The sequence below is a fragment of the Nerophis lumbriciformis genome, linkage group LG01, assembly GCF_033978685.3.
Source record: "Nerophis lumbriciformis linkage group LG01, RoL_Nlum_v2.1, whole genome shotgun sequence".
In the NCBI taxonomy this organism is placed as follows: Eukaryota; Metazoa; Chordata; class Actinopteri; order Syngnathiformes; family Syngnathidae; genus Nerophis; species Nerophis lumbriciformis.
Window position 1 is genome coordinate 61,777,501 of NC_084548.2, and position 27,879 is coordinate 61,805,379.

General features: G+C 39.0%; 1 protein-coding gene across 1 annotated transcript; it reads left to right on the forward strand.

The window, feature by feature from the left end:
- Window positions 1–15,551: 15,551 nt before the first annotated feature.
- On the forward strand, window positions 15,552–27,762 carry LOC133614254 (uncharacterized). The gene is made up of 9 exons (XM_061972102.2): window positions 15,552–15,581; window positions 18,081–18,252; window positions 20,632–20,738; window positions 20,809–20,980; window positions 21,042–21,145; window positions 24,004–24,184; window positions 24,252–24,355; window positions 24,695–24,866; window positions 27,634–27,762. The coding sequence occupies exons 1-9, from the start codon at window positions 15,575–15,577 to the stop codon at window positions 27,743–27,745; spliced, it is 1,131 nt and encodes a 376-aa protein (XP_061828086.2). The 5' UTR covers window positions 15,552–15,574; the 3' UTR covers window positions 27,746–27,762.
- The last annotated feature ends 117 nt before the right edge of the window (window positions 27,763–27,879 follow it).

The following is a 27,879-nucleotide window of genomic DNA, read 5'->3' on the forward strand; positions in this document are numbered from 1 at the left end:
ATAACTACAAAAAAAAAATATATATATATATATATATATATATATATATATATATACAGGTAAAAGCCAGTAAATTAGAATATTTTGAAAAACTTGATTTATTTCAGTAATTGCATTCAAAAGGTGTAACTTGTACATTATATTTATTCATTGCACACAGACTGATGCATTCAAATGTTTATTTCATTTAATTTTGATGATTTGAAGTGGCAACAAATGAAAATCCAAAATTCCGTGTGTCACAAAATTAGAATATTACTTAAGGCTAATACAAAAAAGGGATTTTTAGAAATGTTGGCCAACTGAAAAGTATGAAAATGAAAAATATGAGCATGTACAATACTCAATACTTGGTTGGAGCTCCTTTTGCCCCAATTACTGCGTTAATGCGGCGTGGCATGGAGTCGATGAGTTTCTGGCACTGCTCAGGTGTTATGAGAGCCCAGGTTGCTCTGATAGTGGCCTTCAACTCTTCTGCGTTTTTGGGTCTGGCATTCTGCATCTTCCTTTTCACAATACCCCACAGATTTTCTATGGGGCTAAGGTCAGGGGAGTTGGCGGGCCAATTTAGAACAGAAATACCATGGTCCGTAAACCAGGCACGGGTAGATTTTGCGCTGTGTGCAGGCGCCAAGTCCTGTTGGAACTTGAAATCTCCATCTCCATAGAGCAGGTCAGCAGCAGGAAGCATGAAGTGCTCTAAAACTTGCTGGTAGACGGCTGCGTTGACCCTGTATCTCAGGAAACAGAGTGGACCGACACCAGCAGATGACATGGCACCCCAAACCATCACTGATGGTGGAAACTTTACACTAGACTTCAGGCAACGTGGATCCTGTGCCTCTCCTGTCTTCCTCCAGACTCTGGGACCTCGATTTCCAAAGGAAATGCAAAATTTGCATGGTTGGGTGATGGTTTGGGGTGCCATGTCATCTGCTGGTGTTCCTGAGATCCAGGGTCAACGCAGCCGTCTACCAGCAAGTTTTAGAGCACTTCATGCTTCCTGCTGCTGACCTGCTCTATGGAGATGGAGATTTCAAGTTCCAACAGGACTTGGCGCCTGCACACAGCGCAAAATCTACCCGTTCCTGGTTTACGGACCATGGTATTTCTGTTCTAAATTGGCCCGCCAACTCCCCTGACCTTAGCCCCATAGAAAATCTGTGGGGTATTGTGAAAAGGAAGATGCAGAATGCCAGACCCAAAAACGCAGAAGAGTTGAAGGCCACTATCAGAGCAACCTGGGCTCTCATAACACCTGAGCAGTGCCAGAAACTCATCGACTCCATGCCACGCCGCATTAACGCAGTAATTGAGGCAAAAGGAGCTCCAACCAAGTATTGAGTATTGTACATGCTCATATTTTTCATTTTCATACTTTTCAGTTGGCCAACATTTCTAAAAATCCCTTTTTTGTATTAGCCTTAAGTAATATTCTAATTTTGTGACACACGGAATTTTGGATTTTCATTTGTTGCCACTTCAAATCATCAAAATTAAATGAAATAAACATTTGAATGCATCAGTCTGTGTGCAATGAATAAATATAATGTACAAGTTACACCTTTTGAATGCAATTACTGAAATAAATCAAGTTTTTCAAAATATTCTAATTTACTGGCTTTTACCTGTATATATATATATATATATATATATATATACGCTTTTGGTAGCCATCCACAAGCTTCTGGCAAGCTTCTGGTTGAATTTTTGACCACTCCTCTTGACAAGATTGGTGCAGTTTTAGCTAAATGTGTTGGTTTTCTGGCATGGACTTGTTTCTTCAGCATTGTCCACAGGTTTAAGTCAGGACTTTGGAAAGGCCATTCCAAAACCTTAATTCTAGCCTGATTTAGCCATTCCTTTACCACTTTTGACATGTGTTTGGGGTCATTGTCCTGTTGGAACACCCAACTGCGCCCAAGACCCAACCTAGAGGCTGAGGAGGTAATTTTCCTTTTTCATTGTCACATTTACTCTCTGTAAAGCATTAGTTCCATTTGCAGCAAAACAGGCCCAGAGCATAATACTACCACCACTATGCTTGACGGTAGGGATTGGTGTTCCTGGGATTAAAGGCCTCACCTTTTGTCCTCCTTGTGGCCAAAAAGCTACATTTTTATTTCATCTGACCACAGAACTTTCCTCCAGAAGGTCTTATATTTGTCCATGTGATGTCAGATGAAACTAAAATGTAGCTGTTTCTAGCCCGGCGGAACTGCTGTTACTGACAGGAAAAGGGCGAAGGTGATTCACTGGCGCCGTAAAACCAGTCGTTTCGAGCAGACAGTGCTCGTCAGCCTGGGATGGCAATCTGTCTAGGAGAAGAAAAACTCTGATTCCAAACCTCGGCTAATTCCAGACATGGAAAAGGTTTCAGGAGTAAACCTCGAGGAAAAATCCGGAGTTAGAGCCCTTAAGGCGGTCAGTTGTAGCCTGCAACCTCATCCCGGCAGCTCCTGGGACGTCATTGGTGCCGAATTGTAATAGCCTGACAATTCCTTTGGATCCACCATCCCCCAGTCAGCAAGGTGCTGTCCCGCTACGGTCTACCCTCCCCATTGGGTGCATGGGGATAGGGAACCACCTGAATGGTGGACTGAATTCTCAGCACCTGCCAAAAAACCGACCAAGCTAAGGAGACCATCTCTCAAACTGGCCTGCGGAATGTCTGGACTATGATGACCGGCTTTTCTACGAATCTCACAGACATCAGTGACCTCAGGAGAACTGCGGTCATCAACGACAAACTCCACAGACTGAATGTGGACATTTCCACCCTCCAAGAAACATGGTTGGCAGATTCGGGTGCGTTGAAAGAGAATGATTACACTTACTTCTGGCAAGGAAAGAGCTCCCAAGAGCCGAGGGAACATGGTGTAGGCTTTGCTGTGAAGAACAGCCTGCTGACTACGGTGGAGCTAGGCAGCAACGGCTCAGAACGACTCCTCACTCTTCGCCTTACCATGAATTGATTTACGTGTACCCCGACTTAAACAAGTTGAAAAACTTATTCGGGTGTTAACATTTAGCGGTCAATTGTACGGAATATGTACTGTAAAAGTTTCAGTCAATCAATCAAAAAAGCCTCAACATCACCGAAGGCCTCGTGACCCTCGTGAGCGTTTACGCCCCGACACTGTCCTCCACCCTAGACGTCAAGGACCGCTTCCAAGAGAACCTCACCTCCATCATCAGCAGCGTCCCCAGTAAGGAACAACTTCTTCTATTGGACGACTTCAACGCCAGAGTGGGGGCGGATCACGACTCGTTGTCAGGCTTGTCCCTGACAGTTTGACTGTGTTTTAGTTTTTCCTCTGCGTTTGTCTTAATTTTCTGTCAGCGCTTTTATTTTGTCTTCATTTCCTGATTGTCTCCCTGAGTGCTGCTTCCCCTCAGCTGTGGCTGATTGGCACCTGGCCACACCTGGTGTCAATCAGCCAGCTGCTATTTAAACCTGCCTTCCCCTCCAGTCAGTGCTGGATTATTGTCATTGTCGCTAATACTTGTTGTCACTACTACCTGTCATAATACTTGTCGTTGTAGCTCTGTCTACTTTTGTTCACTCTGCTCATGTCATAGTTCCTTCGTGTCACAGTAAGTGTTTTTGTTTCTTGTCGACAGTTAGCCTTTGTGCTATTTTAGTTCATAGCCAAGTTTGTTCTCCACCTTGTGCGCGCCTTTTGTTTGTACCCTTTTGTTTGTTTTTTTGCCATAGTGTTAAATTAAATCATGTTTTCCTGGACAAAGCCTGCCATCTCTGCATCTTGGGGTTCGTCACCAACATACTCTGACGCTCGTGGCCCTCATGCCTTGGCAATTTTAGGATGGGAAACATGAACGAGAACGGGCAACGCCTGCTTGAACTTAGCACTTTCCACAAGATATGCGTCACAAACTCGTACTTCCAGTCCAAGCCCCAACACAAGGTTTCCTGGAGACACCCTCGATCCAAACACTGGCACCAACTAGACCTCATCCTAGTCAGGCACACCGCCATAAAGAGTGTCCTCCACACACGCTCCTTTCACAGGGCACACTGCGATACGGACCACTCTCTGGTCCGCTGTGAGATGAGGCTGCAACCAAAGACGATTAATCGATCCAGGAATTAGGGTAACACCCGCATCGATGTCAGTAAGATGTCCCAGCCGAGTACTGTTTACTGCCACCTTTGAGCAGGAAGTGAGCACCACCCAGCCATGAGACACCGCTAAAGAGAAGTGGGAAGTACTGCGGGATATTATACATCGCACAGCTATGGTAAGCTTCGGGAAGAAGTCCTCGAAATCACACGACTGATTTGATGCCAAGTCGACCGAGATGTCGCCCGTGATCAAAGCCAAGCGTGTCGCCCTTGCCAAATATAAGCAGTCACCCAGCAAGCAGAACCTGCAAACCCTCAGAGCTGCCAGAAGCAAAGCAAAACAGACAGCTCGGCGTTGTGTAAACAAATACTGGCAAGAACTCAGCACAGAAATCCAGAACACTGCTGCCTCAGGAAATATCAAAGGAATGTATGACGGCATCAAGAAAGCACTGGGACCACCACAGAGCAAGACAGCCCCCCTGAAATCTACCACTGGGGATCTGATCACGGATAAAAGCCAGCAGATGAAGAAATGGGTGGAACATTACATCGACCTGTACTCGAGGCAGAACACTGTTTCCAGCTCGTCCCTTGGTGCCATCCATGGAAGACCTTGACGCACAGCCAACACTTGAAGAGCTCAGTAAGGTCACTGACAGCCTGGCCCCGGGAAAAGCCCCCGGCAGTGACGGTATTCCACCTGACCTCATCAAAAACTGCAAAACCACCCTACTATTTCCGCCGCACCAGGTCTTATGCCAGGTGCCGCAGGTCATGAGGGATGCCAAGATCATCACCCTCTACAAGAACAAGGGGGAGAGAAGTGACTGCAACAACTACAGAGGCATCTCTCTTCTCAGCGTTGTTGGCAAAGACTTCGCCGGGGTCATCTTGATCCGTCTGCAACAATTGGCTGAGCGAGTCTACCCGGAGTCTCAGTGTGGTTTTCGTGCCAAGAGATCTACCATATATATGGTGTTCTCCTTGAGACAACTACAAGAGAAGTGCAGAGAAGAGCATGGCCCCCTGTGCATTGCCTTCATCGACCTCACCAAGGCATTTGACCTGGTCAGTAGGGATGGACTTTTCAAGGTTCTCTCCAAGATTGGCTGCCCACCCAAACTCAAGAGCTTGATCGAATCCTTCCACACAGATATGAAGGGGACAGTACATTTCAACGGCAGCTCATCCGAACCTTTCAGCATCAATGGCGGCGTCAAACAAGACTGCGTCCTCGCCCCAACACTTTTCAGCATCTTCTTCGCTCTGCTGCTCAAGGACGCATTCGGCACGTCAACGGAAGGAATCTACCTGCGAATCAGATCAGACGGCAGGCTCTTCAACCCCTCCTGTCTCCGTCCAGCAGGTCACATACCTCGGCTCCACAGTCACAGACAACTTCTCCCTTGACGCTGAGGTTGACAAAAGAATCGGTAAGTCAGCCACCACACTTGCTCGCCTTACAACACGAGTGTGGACGAACCCCAAGCTGACTGCTGTGACCAACAGTCATAAATATATATATACAAACCCCGTTTCCATATGAGTTGGGAAATTGTGTTGGATGTAAATATAAACTGAATACAATGATTTGCAAATAATTTTCAACCCATATTCAGTTGAATATGCTACAAAGACAACATATTTGATGTTCAAACTGATAAACTTTTTTTTTTTTGCAAATAATCATTAACTTTAGAATTTGATGCCAGCAACACGTGGCAAAGAAGTTGGGAAAGGTGGCAATAAATACTGATAAAGTTGAGGAATGCTCATCAAACACTTATTTGGAACATCCCACAGGTGAACAGGCAAATTGGGAACAGGTGGGTGCCATGATTGGGTATAAAAGTAGATTCCATGAAATGCTCAGTCATTCACAAACAAGGATGGGGCGAGGGTCACCACTTTGCAGAGGTGTGGACTCGAGTCACATGACTTGGACTCGAGTCAGACTCGAGTCATGAATTTGATGACTTTAGACTCGACTTGACAAAATGTAAAGACACTTGCAACTCGACTTAGACTTTAACATCAATGACTTGTGACTTCACTTGGACTTGAGCCTTTTGACTTGACATGACTTGACATGACTTGCCACTTTCCCCAAAATCCAAAGCTTAAAAAGTTATTTGGGAGCGCTCCGTATTTTTCATTTTCTTCGTCTGTCTATCAGCGTGTTATTCCTGTCAGCTGGTGTGCTGTCAGTACAACAGCCAATCAAATTAGAACTACGTTGTTTTCATCACACAGCATTCATCCAATCAAATTGCAGGACAACCAATGAGGAAGAGTTGTCCAACAACGTGCCAGTGAGAAACAATTATGTTAAAGTTGGTTTCATTCGGGTATAAAAACTACGACTTGGTCAACAAAAAACGAATTGCCGTATGCAAATCACGCAGTTCGAATATTACAGACGGAGACGCAACAACTTCCAACTTCGTTCGACATTTGAAGTTGCACAAAGAAGGGTAAGTTTTGAATGTAAGATAACGTTTATTGGCTAAGTAACGTGACTTTTATTTGCTGTGTAGTTAAATCAGTGAGGCTGCAAACTCACTGCTAACGTTATAACCATAGACATCTTATAAGTAGACGCAGCATAGAGCGCTACTGCCTACTGGCGCAGACGAGACGCGGGGCCGCCATCTTGGAGTGGTGATCCGCTCCACTCAGTGCAATTCATTTGGCAGGAGCAATGAACTGTCAGCGCATTTAATTCATTTTACCTCACTGAATACCACTGATTTTCACCCCCTTTTTGTCATACGTGTAGCTATGATAACAGACACATGTTTTGGCGTGTTTTATTATTCATAGTTTGCTTAACAGTAATATAATATTCTTATACGCTATAAGTGACCAGACGTCCGAGATCAAAACTGGGAATATAATCCCAGAGAAGGGGGAAAAAAACGGTAAACTATTTTTAAGTTGAAGAAACTATATGATTAGGTTATATATACATATGCGTGTATCCTACATAAACAATGTATGAATACATTAGATATCTATATATCTTAGGGACCTATAGACTGTATCTCTGTTGCTTCAGCAGCAGAGAGTTTATTCTGTCTTGACACTTTGTATTGATATTTTCTATTACATTCTTCCCTTAAATGATAATGTTTGCAGTGATTGTTTTATATGTATTATTTTATGTAAGTCGCTTTGGATAAAAGCGTCTGCCAAATACTTAAACATATATAAACACCTGAAAGTCTTCATATCAGCTAAAACCACCAATCTGTTTCACTGGATTCAGAATAAAACCAAATTCTGTTTAACCCAACAATGTTAGTATTTGAATATTGTTACTTGAAGACTGATTCCTGGTTACAATTATACTGTTAAGAAAGTATTGTCTTATACTTTGCCTAAAATGAGAATGCATCATAATCAGTAGTGGCTGGTGAATTTTGTTTTAGGTGGGGCTGAAAGTTTGTAAACCAAACCCCTGTAGGGACGTCATCCTCCCCCAGAATATTTCTTTGTGATTTTCACATACAAATATTGAAGATCTTTGATCCTTCTCAACTCTGTGGTAATATTATTTTCATAAAATACAACCAATAGTACGTTAATGTTAAATCTTACTTGTGAAAAGTAATCCCCCGATTCCTATTTTCAACAGTCCGCTCATTTGAGCAGGAAAACGCTGAACACCATCTTTGTTTTCTACCTTTCAACTGTCAGTTTAGGCTGCTCGCCGGCCCCTCATCAGCACTTCAAGATGGCGGGCAAATTGCTCACGTCACAGCAACCAATGCTGCGTCTACTTATAAGATGTCTATGGTTATAACGTCATTGCAAACACGGCAATCTGTTGCGTCCACTGCAGTTTGCTACCTTATTCATACTTTTTGTCAAGTGATTTTTTTTTAAGCAGGGTTTCATGAGGTACCTATACATAACGTTACGTTAGTCAATGTATCACACACAGTAACATTACGTTAGTCAATGTATCACACACAGTAACATTACGTTAGTCAATGTATCACACACAGTAACGTAACGTTAGACGGCGGTCAGCAGCACCGCGTATTTTAGCCACCTACAAAAAGACAAACATAGTCAAATAAAGGTCAGTTAAAATGTATACTATATTAAGAATATGTGTACATATTGCATGCGGTCCTGACATCTAAAAAGTACAACTCTGTTCATTGTTATGTTTATATATTTGTTATGTTTTTCATGTGTACGCACACATAAACACACATACAGTATGAGATGAGATCAATGAGATAAGGTAAGAACAGGATAGAAACTGCTGTGGAACTAGTTACAATGCAATATGCCATGGAAATACAATGTTAACACTTTGGTGCAAATAAGTACAGTTGCACTTGTTTTTTTCAAATGTGTTTATTCTGTAAAGGAATGAGTTACATGTTTAAAATGACTGGTTAATAGTGCTATTTTGAAGTGCAATGTCAGCACTATCTTTTTCCCTACAATTTCAAATGCACTTGTTTTAATAAATAAATACAGCGTTTTAAAAGCATACACAATCTGTGTAAATATATTAGTCTGTGGTTAAATGACTTGAAAGGACTCGAAACTCAAAATGCAGGACTTGGGACTTGACTTGAGACTTTCCAGTCTTGACTTTGGACTTGACTCGGACTTGCCCTGTCTTGACTCGGGACTTGACTTGAGACTTGAGGGTAAAGACTTGAGACTTACTTGTGACTTGCAAAGCAATGACTTGGTCCCACCTCTGCCACTTTGTCAACAAATGTGTGAGCAAATTGTTGAACAGTTTAAGAAAAACCTTTCTCAACCAGCTATTGCAAGGAATTTAGGGATTTCACCATCTACGGTCCGTAATATCATCAAAGGGTTCAGAGAATCTGGAGAAATCACTGCATGTAAGCAGCTAAGCCCGTGACCTTTGATCCCTCAGGCTGTACTGCATCTACAAGCGACATCAATGTGTAAAGGATATAACCACATGGGCTCAAGAACACTTCAAAAACCCACTGTCAGTAACTACAGTTGGTCGCTACATCTGCAAGTGCAAGTTAAAACTGTCCTATGCAAGGCGAAAACCGTTTATCAACAACACCCAGAAACGCCGTCGGCTTCGCTGGGCCTGAGCTCATCTAAGATGGACTGATACAAAGTGGAAAAGTGTTCTGTGGTCTGACGAGTCCACATTTCAAATTGTTTTTGGAAACTGTGGACGTCGTGTCCTCTGGACCAAAGAGGAAAAGATCCATCCGGATTGTTATAGGCGCAAAGTTGAAAAGCCAGCATCTGTGATGGTATGGGGGTGTATTAGTGCCCAAGACATGGGTAACTTACACATCTGTGAAGGCGCCATTAATGCTGAAAGGTACATACAGGTTTTGGAGCAACATATGTTGCCATCCAAGCAACGTTACCATGGACGCCCCTGCTTATTTTAGCAAGACGATGCCAAGCCACGTGTTACATCAACGTGGCTTCATAGTAAAAGAGTGCGGGTACTAGACTGGCCTGCCTGTAGTCCAGACCTGTCTCCCATTGAAAATGTGTGGCGCATTATGAAGCCTAAAATACCACAACGGAGACCCTCGAACTGTTGAACAACTTAAGCTGTACATCAAGCAAGAATGGGAAAGAATTCCACCTGAGAAGCTTAAAAAATGTGTCTCCTCAGTTCCCAAACATTTACTGAGTGTTGTTAAAAGGAAAGGCCATGTAACACAGTGGTGAACATGCCCTTTCCCAACTACTTTGGCACGTGTTGCAGCCATGAAATTCTAAGTTAGTTATTATTTGAAAAAAAAAAAAAAAGTTTATGAGTTTGAACATCAAATATGTTGTCTTTGTAGCATATTCAACTAAACATGGGTTGAAAAGGATTTGCAAATCATTGTATTCCGTTTATATTTACAACTAACACAATTTCCCAACTCATATGGAAACGGGGTTTGTATATATATATATATATATATATATAGATATATGTGTTGGCCCCTGTGATATATATCTATATATATATTAGCTCATCAGTTTGTTCATAGTTCCACCTGGTGTGGCTGTGTGTAGGGTCAGCGTGCTTTGAAAGACAACAATGTTGTGTATTGTTTGTGTGGCTAAAGTGAGAGTTGTGAGAAGCCCGGAGACACAAAAGGCAGCAGCACACGCCCTCAGACTCCCACAGGTGACTTTTTATCGGCCAGGTGAGGAGTGAAGACGTGCTTTTGCAGCAAGAACGTCTCCCTGTGACAACGTAAGTAAACAACAAACTTTTTGATTTTCACACGTTAAATACAACCTTTCATATATTCATGTGCGCTGTGTTTATATTTGTTTATTTGTTATTGTTGAGTTAAAGATTGAAAAAGGAAGTGAACTTTTGTGTTAGAAAATATTTCTGGAGAGAAATACTGTATACATTTTTTTTTAAAAGCTCTGCTTCTTCCTACTCCTTTTTGGACATGTTAGAACCTGAAACTACAAATATGTGATGTAAACATTGCCTACGTGTTCAAAACACAATATTGTTGGTCTTTTTTTCGTTACTCGTTTATTGTTGTTCTCTCTTTTTTTAAACACGTCCGATACAAATACTTCAGTTGCATTAAACATGTGCGATATAAATACTTACGTACTTACATTAAACACGTCCGATACAAATACTTACATACTTGCATTAAACATGTGCGATACAAATACTTACATTAAACATGTGCGATACAAATACTTACGTACTTATATTAGACACGTCCGATACAAATACTTACATACTTGCATTAAACATGTGCGATACAAATACTTACATTAAACATGTGCGATACAAATACTTACATACTTACATTAAACATGTGCGATACAAATACTTACATACTTGCATTAAACATGTGCGATACAAATACTTACATTAAACAGGTGCGATACAAATACTTACGTACTTACATTAGACAGGTCCGATACAAATACTTACATACTTGCATTAAACATGTGCGATACAAATACTTACATTAAACATGTGCGATACAAATACTTAATGTACTTGCATTAAACACGTCCAATACAAATACTTACATACGTGCATTAAACATGTGCGATACAAATACTTACATTAAACATGTGCGATACAAATACTTACGTACTTACATTAAACACATCCAATACAAATACTTACATACTTGCATTAAACATGTGCGATACAAATACTTACATTAAACATGTGCGATATAAATACTTACGTACTTGCATTAAACACGTTCGATACAAATACTTACATCAAACATGTGTGATATAAATACTTACATACTTGCATTAAACATGTGTGGTATAAATACTTACATACTTACATTAAAGTTGTTTGATACAAATACCAACATGTGCGATATAAATACTTACGTACTTACATTAAAAATGTCCGATACAAATACTTACGTACTTACATTAAACATCTGTGATATAAATACTTACATACTTGCATTAAACATGTGTGATATAAATACTTGCATACCTACATTAAACATGTGCGATACACATACTTACATCAAACGTGTAATATGAACACTTACATTAAACTTGTGTGATATAACTACTTAAATTAAACATGTGCGATATAAATACTTGCATACTTACATTAAACATGTTTGATATAAATACTTACATACTGACAATAAACTTGTGTGATACAAATACTTAAATTAAACATGTGCGATATAAATACTTACATACTTACATCAAACATGTTTGATACAAATACTTACATAAATACACGTGTGATATAAATACCTGCATACTTACATTAAATATGTTTGATACAAATACTTACATGTGTGATATAAATCCCTATATACTTAAAATAAACATGTGCAATTTAAATACTAACATATTTACATCTAACATGTTTGATACAAATACTTGCATAATTACACGTGTGATATAAATACCTCCATACTTACATTAAAAATGTTTGATACAAATACTTACATGTGTGATATAAATCCCTACATACTTAAATTAAACATGTGCGATATAAATACTAACATATTTACATCAAACATGTTTGATACAAATACTTAAATAATTACACGTGCAATATAAATACCTACATACTTACATTAAACAAGTTTGATACAAATATTTACATAATTAAACGTGCAATATAAATACCTGCATACTTACATTAAACATGTTTGATACAAATACTTACATAATTACATGTGCAATATAAATACCTGCGTACTTACATTAAACATGTTTGATACAAATACCTACATGTGTGATATAAATCCCCACATACTTAAATTAAACATGTGCGACATAAATACTAACATATTTACATCAAACATGTTTGATACAAATACTTACATAATTACACGTGCGATATGAATACCTGCATATTTACATTAAACATGTTTGATACAAATACTTACATGTGTGATATAAATCCCTATATACTTAAAATAAAAATGTGCAATATAAATACTAACATATTTACATCAAACATGTTTGATACAAATACTTACATGATTACATGTGCGATATAAATACCTGCATACTTCCATTAAACATGTTTGATACAAATACTTACATGTGTGATATAAATGCCTACACACTTACATTAAACATGTGAGATACAAATACTTACATACTTACATTAAACATGTTTGATACAAATACTTACATAATTACATGTGCAATATAAATACCTGCATACTTACATTAAACATGTTTGATACAAATACTTACATACTTACATGTGCGATATAAATACCTACCTATTTACATTAAACATGTGCACCAGGACACCCTAGGCCGCAGTTCTATGATCGACTTTGTAGTTGTGTCATCGGATTTGCGGCCTCATGTTTTGGACACTCGGGTGAAGAGAGGGGCGGAGCTTTCTACCGATCACCACCTGGTGGTGAGTTGGCTGCGATGGTGGGGGAGGATGCCGGACAGACCTGGCAGGCCCAAACGCATTGTGAGGGTTTGCTGGGAACGTCTGGCAGAGTCTCCTGTCAGAGAGAGTTTCAATTCCCACCTCCGGAAGAACTTTGAACATGTCACGAGGGAGGTGCTGGACATTGAGTCCGAGTGGACCATGTTCCGCACCTCTATTGTCGAGGCGGCTGATTGGAGCTGTGGCCGCAAGGTAGTTGGTGCCTGTCGTGGCGGTAATCCTAGAACCCGTTGGTGGACACCGGCGGTGAGGGATGCCGTCAAGCTGAAGAAGGAGTCCTATCGGGTTCTTTTGGCTCATGGGACTCCTGAGGCAGCGGACAGGTACCGACAGGCCAAGCGGTGTGCGGCTTCAGCGGTCGCGGAGGCAAAAACTCGGACATGGGAGGAGTTCGGGGAAGCCATGGAAAACGACTTCCGGACGGCTTCGAAGCGATTCTGGACCACCATCCGCCGCCTCAGGAAGGGGAAGCAGTGCACTACCAACACCGTGTATGGTGCGGATGGTGTTCTGCTGACCTCGACTGCGGAAGTTGTGGATCGGTGGAGGGAATACTTCGAAGACCTCCTCAATCCCACCAACACGTCTTCCTATGAGGAAGCAGTGCCTGGGGAATCTGTGGTGGGCTCTCCTATTTCTGGGGCTGAGGTTGCTGAGGTAGTTAAAAAGTTCCTCGGTGGCAAGGCCCCGGGGGTGGATGAGATCCGCCCGGAGTTCCTTAAGGCTCTGGATGCTGTAGGGCTGTCTTGGTTGACAAGACTCTGCAGCATCGCGTGGACATCGGGGGCGGTACCTCTGGATTGGCAGACCGGGGTGGTGGTTCCTCTCTTTAAAAAGGGGAACCGGAGGGTGTGTTCTAACTATCGTGGGATCACACTCCTCAGCCTTCCCGGTAAGGTCTATTCAGGTGTACTGGAGAGGAGGCTACGCCGGATAGTCGAACCTCGGATTCAAGAGGAACAGTGTGGTTTTCGTCCTGGTCGTGGAACTGTGGACCAGCTCTATACTCTCGGCAGGGTCCTTGAGGGTGCATGGGAGTTTGCCCAACCAGTCTACATGTGCTTTGTGGACTTGGAGAAGGCATTCGACTGTGTCCCTCGGGAAGTCCTGTGGGGAGTGCTCAGAGAGTATGGGGTTTCGGACTGTCTGATTGTGGCGGTCCGCTCCCTGTATGATCAGTGTCAGAGCTTGGTTCGCATTGCCGGCAGTAAGTCGGACACGTTTCCGGTGAGGGTTGGACTCCGCCAAGGCTGCCCTTTGTCACCGATTCTGTTCATAACTTTTATGGACAGAATTTCTAGGCGCAGTCAAGGCGTTGAGGGGATCCGGTTTGGTGACTGCAGGATTAGGTCTCTGCTTTTTGCAGATGATTTGGTCCTGATGGCTTCATCTGGCCAGGATCTTCAGCTCTCACTGGATCGGTTCGCAGCTGAGTGTGAAGCGACTGGGATGAGAATCAGCACCTCCAAGTCCGAGTCCATGGTTCTCGCCCGGAAAAGGGTGGAGTGCCATCTCCGGGTTGGGGAGGAGATCTTGCCCCAAGTGGAGGAGTTCAAGTACCTCGGAGTCTTGTTCACGAGTGAGGGAAGAGTGGATCGTGAGATCGACAGGCGGATCGGTGCGGCGTCTTCAGTAATGCGGACGCTGTATCGATCCGTTGTGGTGAAGAAGGAGCTGAGCCGGAAGGCAAAGCTCTCAATTTACCGGTCGATCTACGTTCCCATCCTCACCTATGGTCATGAGCTTTGGGTTATGACCGAAAGGACAAGATCACGGGTACAAGCGGCCGAAATGAGTTTCCTCCGCCGAGTGGCGGGGCTCTCCCTTAGAGATAGGGTGAGAAGCTCTGTCATCCGGGGGGAGCTCAAAGTAAAGCCGCTGCTCCTCCACATCGAGAGGAGCCAGATGAGGTGGTTCGGGCATCTGGTCAGGATGCCACCCGAGCGCCTCCCTAAGGAGGTGTTTAGGGCATGTCCGACCGGTAGGAGGCCACGAGGAAGACCCAGGACACGTTGGGAAGACTATGTCTCCCGGCTGGCCTGGGAACGCCTCGGGATCCCCCGGGAGGAGCTGGACGAAGTGGCTGGGGAAAGGGAAGTCTGGGCTTCCCTGCTTAGGCTGCTGCCCCCGCGACCCGACCTCGGATAAGCGGAAGAAGATGGATGGATGGATGGATGGATGGATGTGTGATATAAATACCGACATACTTACATTAAACATACAAATACTTACATACTTACATGTGTGATATAAATACCTACCTACTTACATGTGCAATATAAATACCTGCTTACAATGATATAATATTTTCAACACAGGACCAGGAGGAACAAAATCATGATTTCCTTTCAGGTAATTTATTTATTTCTCATTCAGGTCAGAAAAATGTGTTTTCCTTTTATTTTAATGAATTCATGTTTTCATTTTAGGCTTTTGCTGTTCATTGTCTCATCATCTCAGGTAAAACAACAGGCAATAAAATAATAATAAATAACGTATTTGTCATCAAGTTTGAATTGTCTGCTCCTCCTGCAGAACTCAGCTCACTGGGCCTTCGTGCGATGGAAAGTAAGTGGAACATGTGTTCAGTGTAAAGTAAGTGGAACATGTGTACAGTAAGTGGAACATGTGTACAGCAAGTGGAACATGTGTACAGTGTAAAGTAAGTGGAACATCTGTACAGTAAGTGGAACATATGTACAGAAAGTGGAACATGTGTACAGTAAGTGGAACATGTGTACAGTGTAAAATAAGTGGAACAGGTTTACAGTAAGTGGAACATGTGCAGAAGAAGTGTAACATGTGTACAGGAAGTGGAACATGTGTTCAGTGTCAAGTAAGTGGAACATGTGTACAGTAAGTGGAACATGTATACAGGAAGTGGAATATGTACACAGGAAGTGGAACATGTGTACAGTGTAAAGTAAGTGGAACATGTGTACAGTAAGTGGAACATGTGTACAGGAAGTGGAACATGTGTACAGTAAGTGGAACATATGTACAGAAAGTGGAACTTGTGTACAGTAAGTGGAACATCTGTACAGTAAGTGGAACATATGTACAGAAAATGGAACATGTGTACAGTAAATGGAACATGTGTACAGAAAGTGGAACATGTGTACAGTAAATGGAACATGTGTACAGTGTAAAATAAGTGGAACAGGCTTACAGTAAGTGGAACATGTGCAGAGGAAGTGTAACATGTGTACAAGAAGTGGAACGTGTTCATTGTAAAGTAAGTGGAACATGTGTACAGTGTAAAGTAAGTGGAACAGGTTTACAGTAAGTGTAACATGTGCAGAGGAAGTGTAACATGTGTACAGGAAGTGGAACACGTGTTCAGTGTAAAGTAAGTGGAACATGTGTACAGTGAGTGGAACATGTGTACAGGAAGTGGAACATGTGTACAGGAAGTGGAACATGTGTACAGTGTAATATAAGTGGAACAGGTGTACAGTAAGTGGAACATGTGTACAGTGTAAAATAAGTGGAACAGGTTTACAGTAAGTGTAACATGTGCAGAGGAAGTGTAACATGTGTACAGGAAGTGGAACACGTGTTCAGTGTAAAGTAAGTGGAACATGTGTACAGTGAGTGGAACATGTGTACAGGAAGTGGAACATGTGTACAGTAAGTGGAACATTTGTACAGTAAGTGGAACATGTGCAGAGGAAGTGTAACGTGTACAGGAAGTGGAACATGTGTTCAGTGTACAGTAAGTGGAACATGTGTACAGTGTACAGTAAGTGGAACATGTGTACAGGAAGTGGAACATGTGTACAGTAAGCGGAACATGTTTTCAGTGTAAATTAAGTGGAACATGTGTACAGTAAGTGGAACATGTGTACAGGAAGTGGAACATGTGTACAGTGTAAAGTAAGTGGAACATCTGTACAGTAAGTGGAGCATCTGTACAGTAAGTGGAGCATATGTACAGTAAGTGGAGCATGTGTATAGTAAGTGGAACATGTGTACAGTAAGTGGAACATATGTACAGAAAGTGGAACATGTGTACAGTAAATGGAACATGTGTACAGAAAGTGGAACATGTGTACAGTACATGGAACATGTGTACAGTGTAAAATAAGTGGAACAGGTTTACAGTAAGTGGAACAAGTGCAGAGGAAGTGTAACATGTGTACAGGAAGTGGAACATGTGTTCAGTGTAAAGTAAGTGGAACATGTGTACAGTGAGTGGTACGTGTGTACAGGAAGTGGAACATGTGTGCAGCAAGTGGAACATGTGCACAGTGTAAAGTAAGTGGAACATGTGTACAGGAAGTGGAACGTGTGTACAGTAAGTGGAACGTGTGTACAGTAAGTGGAACATGTGTACAGGAAGTGGAACATGTGTACAGTAAGTGGAACATGTTTTCAGTGTAAATTAAGTGGAACATGTGTACAGTAAGTAGAACATGCATACAGGAAGTGGAACATGTGTACAGTGTAAAGTAAGTGGAACATCTGTACAGTAAGTGGAACATCTGTACAGAAAGTGGAACATGTGTACAGTAAGTAGAACGTGTGTACAGAAAGTGGAACATGTGTACAGTACATGGAACATGTGTACAGTGTAAAATAAGTGGAACAGGTTTACAGTAAGTGGAACAAGTGCAGAGGAAGTGTAACATGTGCACAGGAAGTGGAACATGTGTTCAGTGTAAAGTAAGTGGAACATGTGTACAGGAAGTGGAACATGTGTAGAGTTTAAAGTAAGTGGAACATGTGTACAGGAAGTGGAACATGTGTACATTGTAATATAAGTGGAACAGGTGTACAGTAAGTGGAACATTTGTACAGTAAGTGGAACATGTGCAGAGGAAGTGTAACGTGTACAGGAAGTGGAACATGTGTTCAGTGTAAAGTAAGTCAAACATGTGTACAGGAAGTGGAACATGTGTACAGGAAGTGGAACATGTGTTCAGTGTTAAGTAAGTCAAACATGTGTACAGGAAGTGGAACATGTGTACAGTCAGTGGAACATGTGTACAGGAAGTGGAACATGTGTTCAGTGTCAAGTAGGATGATGTTTTCAGCTGAGTCATCATGAAACGTTGGCGTCCTCAGCGTGTCACACGGCCTGGTTCGATGACGGCGACCTTTCAGAGAACGGCGACTCCGAGCTCCTGGCGGACTTGAGAAGGAACCACGAGGACAGAATCTGCTCCGAGCCGCTGGACATGACGGCTCAAACCGTCGCTGGAATCCAATCTCAGCTCACCAAGAACGTCTTTCACACGTAACAATTTGATATTTCACATGAACAACTTTAAACTGAAAAATCAAAACATTTTGATATTTTTTTATTTTTAAAACTAATACAATATTCATATTTTTTTCAACTTTAGGGTTTCCCTCAAGTCGGGTCTCAATCATAAAAAATGTTCAAAATAAGTAATATATTATTTTGTTCTTAATGTTTGTATTCAACACTTTTCTACTCAACTTTCTGTCGATTTTTTTATTTTTATGCACTTTTCGTCGGAAAAAAGTATTTGCTGTAAAGTAACTGGAGCCTTGAATAGGTCAATAATTCATGACAATATAGATATTTTTAAATATTTATTTTATTTTTTAACAAAAACGGTAAAAAAAAAAAAAATGACACTAAAATTATTGGGGATCCAAAAGGGTCCTACTCATTAAAGTGTTCAAAATAAGTAATATTTTTTTATTTTTTCCACTTCCAACACTCACTTTAGATCTATCAATCGATTATAAGCTTTTATAACTTTTTCATGGGTTTGGTCTGTTTTTGTTTTATGCAAAGAGCACGTTGTTATTTTTATGGCGCCACGCCCAAAAAAATGCAATATTTTCACAAAAAATATTTCACAATTTAATAATTAATGTGACGTAATTGGAGCCTTAAGTAGGTCAATAATTCATGACAATATTGATTTTTTTTTTTTTTTTTTTAACATTAAAATAAAAAATCACACTAATATCCTTAGGGATCCAAAAGGGTCATATTCATTAAAGTGTTAAAAATAAGTGAAACTTTTAATTTATTTTCCACTTCCAACACTTGGGAGATCAACTTTAGAGCCATCCATCAATTATTAGCTTTTATAATTTGTTTACGGTTTTTTTAAATGTATTTTTTTATGCCCTTTTAGTCAAAGAAAGCGTTGTTATTTTTATGGCGCACGCAAAAAATATGCAATATTTTCCCAAAAAATATGCAATATTTTTCCAAAAAATATGCAATATTTCCCCCAAAAATATGCAATATTTTTCCCAAAAATATGCAATATTTTCCCCAAAAATATGCAATATTTTCCCTAAAATATGATATATTTTCCCCCAAAATATGCTATATTTTTCCAAACAATATGCTATATTTTTCCAAAAAATATGCAATATTTTCCCCCAAAATATGCTATATTTTCCCCCCAAAGATGCTATATTTTTTCCCAAAAATATGCTATATTTTCTCAAAAAAAGATGCCATATTTCCCCAAAAATATGCTATATTTTCCCCCAAAATATGCTAGATTTTCTCAAAAAATATGCTAGATTTTCCCCAAAAATATGGAATATTTTCCCAAAAAATATGCAATATTTTTCCAAAGAATATGCATATTTTTCTAAAAAATATGCAATATTTTTCTAAAAAATATGCATATTTTTCCAATAAATATGCAATATTTTCCCCAAAAATATGAAACATTCTCCCCCAAAATATGCTATATTTTTTCCAAAAAATATGCTATATTTTCTCAAAAAAATATGCCATACTAACCCACAAATATGCTATATTTTTCCCAAAAATATGCTATATTTTCCCAAAAATATTTCAAAGTTGAATAATAATTGTGACATAATTGGAGCAAATATTTCATTACGACTTTGATTTTTAATTCATTATCATTTTTTGAGCAATTTTACAGAAAAATATGCCAAAATGGCAGCGAAAAAGTAGCCATTTTTGACTTAAATAACACAAAAGTAAAAAAAAAAAAAAAAAAAAAAAAAAAAGCTTCGCTCTTTTATTACGTTTTTATGTTTTTTTCCTTTTTATAATCATCTTCGAATTTGCCACAGGCCGTTAAATAACGAGCTGCGGTCCGCACTTGGGACCTTGGGCAGGAATTATACATGCTTGTATTATTTAGTAGTGTGGAATGTTAGAACGGTTTGATCAAGTGCAATGGTAGTTATGAAAAACATTCATTTATTTATTATTAACCGTCTGGAATGGACTTATGCTGTCTTTAAATCGAAGTAGAGTGGTAATTGTATTTTGTAACACCTAGTGGTCACAATAATCCAGGAAGTTAAGCTCATGAATGGTGCGGAAACATTTGTTACTGGATACTTTCTGATACTGCCTTGGAGACTTTGTATGTGTAAGTAATACCCAACTATAATGATTTGATACTTGTTTATATTGACAAATGTGCTATTATACACTGCAATATTGTTCAGTTAGTTACTAGGAGTGTGAACCTTTGGGCTGCCTAAGATTCGATTCGATCTGATTCCGATTCCTGCGGCGGTGATTCAATTCGTAACCGACTCCTGATTCAAACCGGTTCTCACAATGGTCAAAAGTTTATTGGGTCCGATTACAAGAGTGGAGCAGATTGTGTGATATCAAGTGGTTGTTTTTCAGCCACAGTGCATCAGACGGTCTTTCCTGCCTCAACGCGGAGCAGGAGACAGAAGGTCCGTGTGCGGACTACAAGGTCCAGTTCACCTGCGCAGGAGAGTTCTGCTCATGTACGTACGGCACGCGCCCAAACAGAACGACCCATTCTGCGGGCTGACGGTGCCACTCTGATTCCCGCAGCGTGTCGGACGAACTGGTTCGATCAGGACGACCCGGACGGGAATGGAGACTTTGAGAACCTCAGTGATCTCCTCCAGAGGAACTCGGGTCAGATCTGTCCTCGTCCCATCGCCATCGAAGTTCAGACCGTCTCGGGAGACCCGGCCTGGAGTACCTCTGAGACGTTTCTGAGGTGGGACAGTTATTCCACGTGTGAGGAGGTATGATCTTCACCTTGTTCCTCTTCCTCACAGCCTGGACACCACCTATGGATTTGCGTGTGTCAACGCCCGCCAGAACGACAGCAGCTGTGAGGACTACAAGGTCCGCTTTACCTGTCCTGAAGACTTCTGTCAAGGTGTGTTCCGTTTCAAGGCCATCTCAATGCAACCAGAACGTATTTTGAGAAAGTTTCATGATAACTATTATGTCCAATAAAACATTGCCAGAATCGGTTTGAATCAAGAATAGACTCTGAATCAAATCATCATTACAGGAATCGCAATCAGTTGGAATCATTAGATGCACAAAGAATCACACCATGCGCAACATTTACTTATACGACCTACTGCAAACAACCTTCCCTAGTCATGGTTCAAAAATAAATAAATCTAACCAACAGAAAATGTCAACAGAAAATGTCAACAGAAAATGTCAACAGACAAGGTCGCGGAACTTTATGGATATTATTTAAAAAAAACGTCCGATCACCATAAAAATATCAAAATTACACCAATTTTGTTAGATGCACAAAGAGTCGTTATGAGGTTAAAAAGGAATCTTGCCTGTAGGGAGATTGCAGTCATTTTAAAAGTCTGGCAACTTTGATGCTACTTTTTGTCGCCACGTAGTGAACAACATGAGGTTTTTCAGGTTAATTACCTTAAATAAGTAGCGACTTGTCCAGGGTGTACACCGCCTTCCGCCCGATTGTAGCTGAGATAGGCTCCAGCGACCACAAAAGGCACACTTCGAATTTTACGTGTTCCTTGTAACCTCAAAAAGTGCAGGATTTCTTGTTAAAAAAAAATACTGTATTGATGTTTTACTTGTTTTATAGCACACAGACTTAGAAGCAGACACTAGATCAGGGGGTGTCGGAACTATGGATTTCTTCAAAGTGGCCCTTGAGAAAATATGAGTTTAAAAAGGAATCTTGATGCTACTTTTTGTCACCACTTACTGGACAACATCATATTTTTAGGTCAATTACATTAAATTACGCTTCGAATGAATCCATGCACAACATGTACTTATACGACCTACTGCAAACAACCTTCCCTAGTCATGGTGGAAAAAAAAAAATCCAACCAACAGAACAGACAAGGTCACGGAACTTTGTGGATATTATAAAAAAAATGTCCAATCACCATAAAAATATCAAAATTACACCAATTTAAGTTTGATGCACAAAGAGTCACACTTCGAATTTTACGTGTTCCTTGTAACCTCAAAAAGTGCAGGATTTCTTGTTAAAAAAAATACTGTATTGATGTTTTACTTGTTTTATAGCACACAGACTTAGAAGCAGACACTAGATCAGGGGGTGTCCGAACTATGGATTTCTTCAAAGTGGCCCTTGAGAAAATATGATTTTAAAAAGGAATCTTGATGCTACTTTTTGTCACCATTTACTGGACAACGTGATATTTTTAGGTCAATTACATTAAATTATGCTTCGAATGAACCCATGCACAACATGTACTTATATGCCCTACTGCAAACAACCTTCCCTAGTCATGGTGAAAAAAAAAAAAATCCATCCAACAGAACAGAGAAAGTCACGGAACTTTGTGGATATTATGAAAAAAAAAATGTCCAATCACCATAAAAATATCAAAATTACACCAATTTAAAGTTTGATGCACAAAGAGTCACACTTCGAATTTTACGTGTTCCTTGTAACCTCAAAAAGTGCAGGATTTCTTGTTAAAAAAAATACTGATTTGATGTTTTACTTGTTTTATAGCACACAGACTTAGAAGCAGACACTAGATCAGGGGGTGTCTGAACTATGGATTTCTTCAAAGTTGCCCTTGAGAAAATATGAGTTTAAAAAGGAATCTTGATGCTACATTTTGACGCCACTTACTGGACAACATGATATTTTTAGGTCAATTACAATAAATTACGCTTCGAATGAACCCATGCACAACATGTACTTCTACGACCTACTGCAAACAACCTCCCCTAGTCATGGTGCAAAAAAAAATCCAACCAATAGAACAGACAAGGTCACGGAACTTTGTGGATATTATAAAAAAAAAGTCCAAACTATGGACTTCTTTAAAGTGGCCCGTGAAACTTCATGAGTTTAAAAAGGAATCTTGTCCGCAGGAAGATTGCGGTCATTTTAAAAGTCTGACAACTTTGATGCTACTTTTTGTCACCACTTACTGGACAACATGACTTTTTTAGGTCAATTACGTAAAACTACGCTCTGAATATAACCCATGCACAACATGAACTTATACGACCTACTGCAAACAACCTTCCCTAGTCATGGTGCAAAAAAAAAGTAATAAAAAATCCAACAGAAAATGTCAACAGACAAGGTCACGGAACTTTGTGGATATTATAAAAACAAACGTCCGTAAAAATATCAAAATTACACCAATTTAAGTTTGATGCACAAAGAGTCACACTTCGAGTTTTACGTGTTCCTTGTAACCTCAAAAAGTGAAGGATTTCTTCAAAGTGACCCTAGAGAAGTTATGAGTTTAAAAAGGAATCTTGATGCTACTTTTTGTCACTACTTACTGGACAACATGATATTTTTAGGTCAATTACATTAAATTACACTTTGAATGAACCCATGCACAACATGTACTTATACGACCTACTGCAAACAACCTTCCCTAGTCATGGTGCAAAAAAAAAAATCCAACCAACAGAACAGACAAGGTCACGGAACTATGTCTAATCACCATAAAAATATCAAAATTACACCAATTTAAGTCCATTACAAAGCATGATGGGAAAAAGGCAAAACTCTCCACACTTATCCAAGTTTGGTGCATTTTAGCTGCTTGATACTTCTGATTGATTACAAAACGTTACGAAGGTCTTCATGGAAGTAAACAAGGTAGGAGTCCAACTTTCACATACGCTTAATATACTAATAACCATTATATTAGTATAGGATAAAATGTGAAGTACTCCATCTTGTCCACCAGTCTTGGTGACTGAACCCTTTATGATCCTCACCCTCCTCAGTGTCCCAGGAGTGTCGTACCCAGTGGTTCAACTGCGACGACCCGTCGAACGACGGCGACGTGGAGTCCATACATCGACTCCTCAAGTCCTACCCGGGCCAGGTCTGCAGAAACCCGCTCCAAATTGAGGCCAGGACAACGAGTGGACTGTCTTCCGAGCTCACGGCGGACATCTTCCTCACGTGAGTCCGCGGCCTCGTTTTGCAGTCCGCTCAGACAAATTCACTTCTCTCTGATCGCCCGTCGCAGCCATGACGTGACTTTCGGCTTGGCGTGCATCAACAACCAGCAGCAGCGTCAACAGTGCGAGGACTATGAAGTCATGCTGGTCTGTCCCTCGGACTTCTGTCACGGTGAGTTTCACCAGGTCCACAAAAAAAAATGGAAATTTGCAGAGGACTGCCTGTAAGGAAGGTTGTCATTTTCATGCCAACAAAGCAAGCATGCCTGATAGAAAGAAGTCAAAAGTAAGGCTCCACTTTAGCTCGATGCTAAGTTACATTGGATATGCCATATACATGCGACTGATTAGCGTTGGCGATTTCAACATCTCCAAATTGTAAACAAAAACTTCAACTAAGATGCACGTTACAATGAATCAGCTGGTACAATACTTTGTAGGACTCAACTTAGGACTTCTTGGTATTGCATGGTTGAGAGGTGGAAGGTAAAGAAAAGAATGTACCTGACAGGTTGCAGGACACGCTGGTTCGACCTGGATGATCCCACCAGGGAGGGCGACTACGAGACGCTCCTGCAGCTGCTCAGAGTTTACCCCCAGGAGGTCTGCTCTCAGCCTGTAGCCGTGGAAGCCATGACAGTGTCTGGCATCCCCGCAAACCTCACTGGCGACGTCTTCCACATGTGAGTCTATATATCTACATCTACATATCTTCATCTTTAAATCTACATTCATATCTGCCACTGTATATCGACATCTACTTCTAAATATATATGAACATCTTCATGTCTACATCACAAATATATCTATGTATATATATATATACATACATCTATGTATACATATACATATATATACATAAAGCTATGTATACATATACATATATATATATATACACACATATATATATATATGTGTGTGTGTATACATATACATATATATATATATATATATGTATATATATATATATATATATATATATATATATATATATATATATATATATATATATATATATATATACATACATATATATTCATATATCTGCATTTGTACATCTACCTTTATATAAATCTACATCTACAGTATATATCTACATCTACATATCTACATCTTTAAATCTACATTCATATATCTGCTGTCATGATCGTTACCCGGATCATGGCATGATTTATGTTGGTTACGTTTATGGTTTTAGTCTGTTTCCTGGTTGCACCCTCTTTCCCTGTTTATTCTTGGTTTCCATGAGCACTGATTCTCCTCACCTGTCTTAGTTTTGCAATTAGTGTTTCCACCAGGTGTTTTGGCTAATCACTCCCCTTTATAGTTTCCTGTCACCCAGCAGTAAGTGCTGGGTCAATGTTTGCTTTATGCAACATTTACATTTCCTCTGGTTTTCTCCTCATAGTAAGTTTGTGCACGCTAGCATTCCTTGTTTATCACCCTTGGTGACATTTTGGTTTTTTGTTTAGCTCCACGCTTGCTAGCGTCCTCAGTTTCGTATTTTTGTCCTGCCTTTTATTTATTAAAAATACTTAATCCTACCTGCACACTCCTCCTGCTTGTCTTCTGTACTGGAAGGAACACACCAGCACAGCTATGCGTCCCCGAAGACGTAACATCTGCCACTGTATATCGACATCTACTTCTAAATATATATGAACATCTTCATGTCTACATCACAAATATATCTATGTATATATATATATATATATATATATATATATATATATATATATATATATATATATATATATACATACATCTATGTATACATATACATATATATACATAAAGCTATGTATACATATACATATATATATATATATACACACATATATATATACATATATATATATGTGTGTGTGTATACATATACATACATATATATATTTATATATATATATATATATGTATATATATATATATATACTGTATATATATACATATATATATATATATATATGTATATATACTGTATATATATACATATATATATATATATTCATATATCTGCATTTGTACATCTACCTTTATATAAATCTACATCTACAGTATATATCTACATCTACATATCTACATCTTTAAATCTACATTCATATATCTGCCACTGTATATCTACATCTACTTCTAAATATATATGAACATCTTCATGTCTACATCACATATATATCTATGTATGTATATATATATATATATATATATATATATATATATATATATGTATGTGTATATATATATATACATACATCTATGTATGCATATACATATATATACATATATATACATATACATATATATATATATATATATATATTTATTTATATATATATATATATATATATATATACATATATATATATATATATATATATATATATATATATATATATATATATATATATATATATATATATATATATATATATCTGCATTTGTACATCTACCTTTATATAAATCTACATCTTTAAATCTACATTCATATATCTGCCACTATATATCTACATATTCTTCAAAATATATATCCACAGACTGTGGATGCTTTTAAAAAAGGCTTAAAAGCCCTTCTTTTAAAAAGCTAGCCTTTTTTTAGATGTGCATACTAGCTGTAGCTATTTGGCTGTTCTAGTTTTTATTTTTATTTATTTTTTTATTATCTTTTTTATTTTTTTTATTTGTTTTAATACACTGTAGCACTTTGAGATTAATTACTCAATATAAAGTGCTTTTTACAAATAAAATCTATTATTATTATTATTATATATGAACATCTTCATATATATATCTTCTTCACATATATATCTATGTATATATATATATATATATATATATATATATATATATATATATATATATATATATACATACATCTATGTATACATATACATATATATACATACATCTATGTATACATATACATATATATACATACATCTATGTATACATATACGTACACATATATATATATAAATATATATATATATATATATATATATATTCATATATCTGCATTTGTACATCTACCTTTATATAAATCTATATTTATATATCTACATCTACATATCTACATCTTTAAATTTACATCTCTATATCTACATTCATGTATCTGCAACTGTATATATACATCTACTTCTAAATATAAATCTACATCTATACGTCTACATCTTTATATCTACATTACATATACTTTTGTACATCTACATCTATACATAAACAACTATGTATCTACAGCTTTAAATCTTCATATATATATATATGCATTCATATATTTGCATCTGTACATATACATCTACTTCTATATACATATCTGCATCTATATATGTCTATACCTTTAAATCTACATCTATAAATCTACATTTGACGCGAGATTAGCGACTGAAAACGTTTATTTTGTATATACACGATACATTTATATACAATGCATTTCTATATGCAACGTGTACTTGGCAGGTACGACGCTAGCGTGGGTTTTGCGTGTGTGAACGACGGGCAGCCGAGTGGCAAACGTTGCCATGACTACAAGGTGAGATTCACCTGCCTGCCTGCCTTCTGCTCTGCATGAAACATCTGCAATGTTACAAATATGATACAAATATGGTACAAATATGGCAAAAATATGATACAAATGTGATGCTTGTGTACTTGCGTGAGTGTGTGCGTAAAAAATAAACTCTGATGTCCCTTGGATGGAGGAAA

What these genes read in the sequence shown, in the direction of transcription:
- LOC133614254 (XM_061972102.2), top strand. An exon ending in TCCCTCGGACTTCTGTCACG is followed by an intron (nt 24,356 to 24,694) that starts GTGAGTTTCACC and finishes TGTACCTGACAG; the next exon opens with GTTGCAGGACACGCTGGTTC. An exon ending in ACTGGCGACGTCTTCCACAT is followed by an intron (nt 24,867 to 27,633) that starts GTGAGTCTATAT and finishes TGTACTTGGCAG; the next exon opens with GTACGACGCTAGCGTGGGTT.